General features: G+C 45.4%; 1 protein-coding gene across 1 annotated transcript; it reads right to left on the reverse strand.

The window, feature by feature from the left end:
- Positions 1 to 1,290: 1,290 nt before the first annotated feature.
- LOC148035209 (putative aquaporin TIP2-1) lies at positions 1,291 to 3,076 on the reverse strand. Its single transcript, XM_087680171.1, has 3 exons — positions 2,719 to 3,076; positions 2,385 to 2,635; positions 1,291 to 2,220 (listed from the first exon to the last, which is right to left on the reverse strand). Exons 1-3 carry the CDS (start codon positions 2,840 to 2,842, stop codon positions 1,840 to 1,842), a joined length of 756 nt encoding a protein of 251 aa, XP_087536297.1. The 5' UTR covers positions 2,843 to 3,076; the 3' UTR covers positions 1,291 to 1,839.
- Between the last annotated feature and the right edge of the window lie 206 nt (positions 3,077 to 3,282).

Consider the following 3,282-nt stretch of genomic DNA (forward strand, 5'->3'; position numbering starts at 1 on the left):
TAAAAATAAGGAGAGAGAGAGAGAGAGAGAGAGAGAGAGAGAGAAATCGAGAGAAATATACAAAGAGCAAAAAAGAAATAAGAGAAGAGGGAGAAAGAGAGAGGGTGAACAAAGAGAAAGAGAATTATAGAGAGAGGAAAAGAAAAAAGGAGAAGAGATGAGAGAGGGGGAGAAGAAAAGGGGGGAGAGACATAGAGAGAAGAAAATGAGAGAGAGAAAAGAAGAATAATAATAAGAGAGAGAGAGAATTTGAACAACAAAGAGAGAATTATAGAGAGAGGAAAGATCAAATTTAAAAGAGAGAGAGAAAAGAAAAAAATTAAAGAGAGAAAAAAAAGGAAAGAGAGAGAGAGAGAGAGAGAGAGAGAGAGAAGGAAAAGAGAGGAGAGGGGGAGAGAGAAGAAAAGAGGGGAGAGAGAGAGAATGAAAGAGAGAAAAAGAAGAAAAAGAAGAAAGAGAAAAAGATGGAAAAAAAGAGAAAAAAAAAGTTTATTTAATATTCTTAAGAGAGAGAAAAGGAGAGAGGGGGAAGACAGAGAAAAGATAATTTAAAAGAGAGAGAGGAAGAGAAGAAAAAAAGAAAAATTAGGAGAAAGGGGAGTAGAAGAAAAGGGGGCAAAGAGAGAGAGAGGAGAAGAAGAGAGAGAATATAAATATAAAGAGAGAATTATATATAAAAAAGATAAATTTTACATACTTTAGTAGGGACTGAGGGGGGAACAAAGTGAAAGAAGAAGAGAGAGAGAGAGAGAGAAAGAACATGTAGAGAGAACTATAGAAAGAGGAAAGATGAAATTTAAAAAGAAAGATAATAAAAAATAGATGAGAAAGAGAATGAAGAGAGAGAGAGAGAGAGAGATAAAGAAAAAAAGGAAAAAAGAGAAGAGAGAGAGAGAGAGAGAAGGAAAAGAGAGGAGAGAGAGAGAACCAAGAGAGGAGAAAAAATAAAATAAAATAAAAAGCAGAGAGAGAAAAAAAATTAGACATAGGAAATTTGGAGAGGAGAGTGAGAGAGAATAAAATAATTAGAAATAGAGAGGAAAAAGATGAGAGAGAAAGATGAGAAATAGATTGTTGAGCGAAGTTGTTGTGCACTTGTCGCTTCGAGGCAACGAAGCTGCCACAAAGTGGCCTAGCGTTCCTTCCGAAACCCTAGTACTTATAATATTATAAGTACTATATATGTTCATTGAGGTCAAATTGATGCTCAAATAAAACTGCCATCATTTTCATTGTTGTTGTGCTTATGCCAATGGCTTTTTTTTCAATTCGCTATATCAATCTTATGTGTGCATTGGTTGTGTAGGCAATGAGGAATGAGATAAGGATCATCATGGATAGAGGCTTTCCATCAAGGGACGATGTCATAAGGAGAATGGATCTATGGAGGATGATAGATAGTGTGCAAGGGTTAAATATGTATTATATTACTAGTGAAGTGGTTTTTAGACACCTTTCAAATGAACCTCAATACAAATTGGAACCGGAAACCACTTTCAATACTAGCTTTCGAAAACCCAAATGTGAACCTCAACACACATTGGAAACCAAAAACTCCTTATGGGAACAGCCCCTATTTGTTTCTTATTCTTTGATCTCATATATGCATGCACCCCAAATTCCAATGTTTCTTATTCTTTGATCTCCACACATGCACCCCAAACTGACAGTATCTACTATCGAGGATCACGAGGGCAAAAGAAGATACGAAAATATGAACGGTTCTCTACATGGCATGATGGCTGCTTGAAATAATGGAGAAATGGCGCTCTAACAGAGGAAGCAACGTTATGCAGAGGAGACAGGTTGTCCAGCGTGAGCTCCATTTGGTGACCGGGATCATGAGAACTCACTAGGGATTGGGAGATGGGTGTCTCCAGATGATTGGAAGACTCCCCCGAAGACACCGGCAGCGAGTGCGGCACCGAGGAGAGGGCCGACCCAGTAAACCCAATGGCTGGCCCAGGTGCCGCTGGCAAGGGCGGGCCCAAAAGAGCGGGCGGGGTTCATGGAGCCACCGGAGAAGGGGCCGGCGGCCAGGATGTTGGCGCCGACGACGAAGCCGATACACAGGGGAGCGATTTTGGCCACGTCGCCGGCGCACTTGGGGTCGACAGCGGTGGCGTGGACGGTGTAAACCAGGCCGAAGGTGATGATGATCTCGCAGACGACGCCCTCGAAGGCGCTCTCGGCGGTGCCCAGGGCATGGACGGGGGTGTCCTGATAATATGCCCACATGCAATATAATTAGAATAATCAGTACGTGTGTATGTGTGTGGGTGTGCGCGCGCGCGCGTGTGTATAGACATAATATATATATATATATATATATATATATATATGTAGAGAGAGAGAGAGAGAGAGAGAGAGGGGGGGGGGAGTACCATGCCATTTGTGACGACCTTCAGGAGATAGCAGGCCACGGCGGCGCCCAGGAGCTGCGCCACCCAGTAGAGCAGGCCCCGCAGGACGGTGACGTGGCCGCCCAGCGCCAGCGCGAACGTCACCGCCGGGTTGACGTGGCCGCCGGAGATGTTGGCGGCGATGGCCACAGCCACGAATAGCGCCAGCGCGTGCGTCAGCGCCACCGCCACCAGCCCCGCCGGCGTCAGGTCGCCGCCGCTCTCCAGGGCGCCTGCAGCATTTATTATTATTATGACCACTATTTTATTTCTCCAGTAAACCCATAAACTTACGCCATATTCTATTCACACTCACTGAATGCCATGACGGAGCCCACTCCCGCGAACACGAACAGCAGCGTGGATATGAGCTCCGCCAGATAGGCCCGCAGCGCCTCTACATGGAAGGCGTCTCCGAAGCTCCCGATAGCAATCGCCATATCTGTATCTACCTTAGCTAAGGTTGTAATTAGCTAAGGTGGCTAGTTAGCCAAGTGCAGTGGCTGCCTAGACCACCACCCTTTATATTACTCTATATCTATTCAAGTGCTCGCTAAGCTACCTGCCAGCCCAGACGATCCTCTGTGTGGTATGTACCTCAGCCTTAGTGAGCATCGTGATTGCTTTATGGCTCTCTGAGAGAGAGAGAGAGAACCAGCCAGATTCCAGAAGGCCTGACAAAGGAACTTCTTTCAGATGCCCTTTTATTCTCCTTTCTGCTTTCACACCAGCTTTTTGGGTCCCACCCGTCCACTCTAGCAAGCCTTTTCTTGGCCCGCCGGCCTTCACCGCCCTCGCGGCTCGGCCCCACCCACCTCACCGCCCCCTCACGTCCAAATAAAAATCCAAATTGACCTGAAAAATATTTGTGCCTGCCTTT

Source organism: Lygodium microphyllum, chromosome 6 (genome assembly GCF_053477565.2).
Source record: "Lygodium microphyllum isolate KBCC chromosome 6, Lygodium_microphyllum_v1.1.10, whole genome shotgun sequence".
NCBI lineage: Eukaryota > Viridiplantae > Streptophyta > Polypodiopsida > Schizaeales > Lygodiaceae > Lygodium > Lygodium microphyllum.

What these genes read in the sequence shown, in the direction of transcription:
- LOC148035209 (XM_087680171.1), bottom strand. Translation starts at nt 2,842, where the DNA reads ATGGCGATTGCTATCGGGAGCTTCGGAGACGCCTTCCATGTAGAGGCG. An exon ending in GGGCTCCGTCATGGCATTCA is followed by an intron (nt 2,636 to 2,718) that starts GTGAGTGTGAAT and finishes TAAATGCTGCAG; the next exon opens with GCGCCCTGGAGAGCGGCGGC. An exon ending in AGGTCGTCACAAATGGCATG is followed by an intron (nt 2,221 to 2,384) that starts GTACTCCCCCCC and finishes GCATATTATCAG; the next exon opens with GACACCCCCGTCCATGCCCT.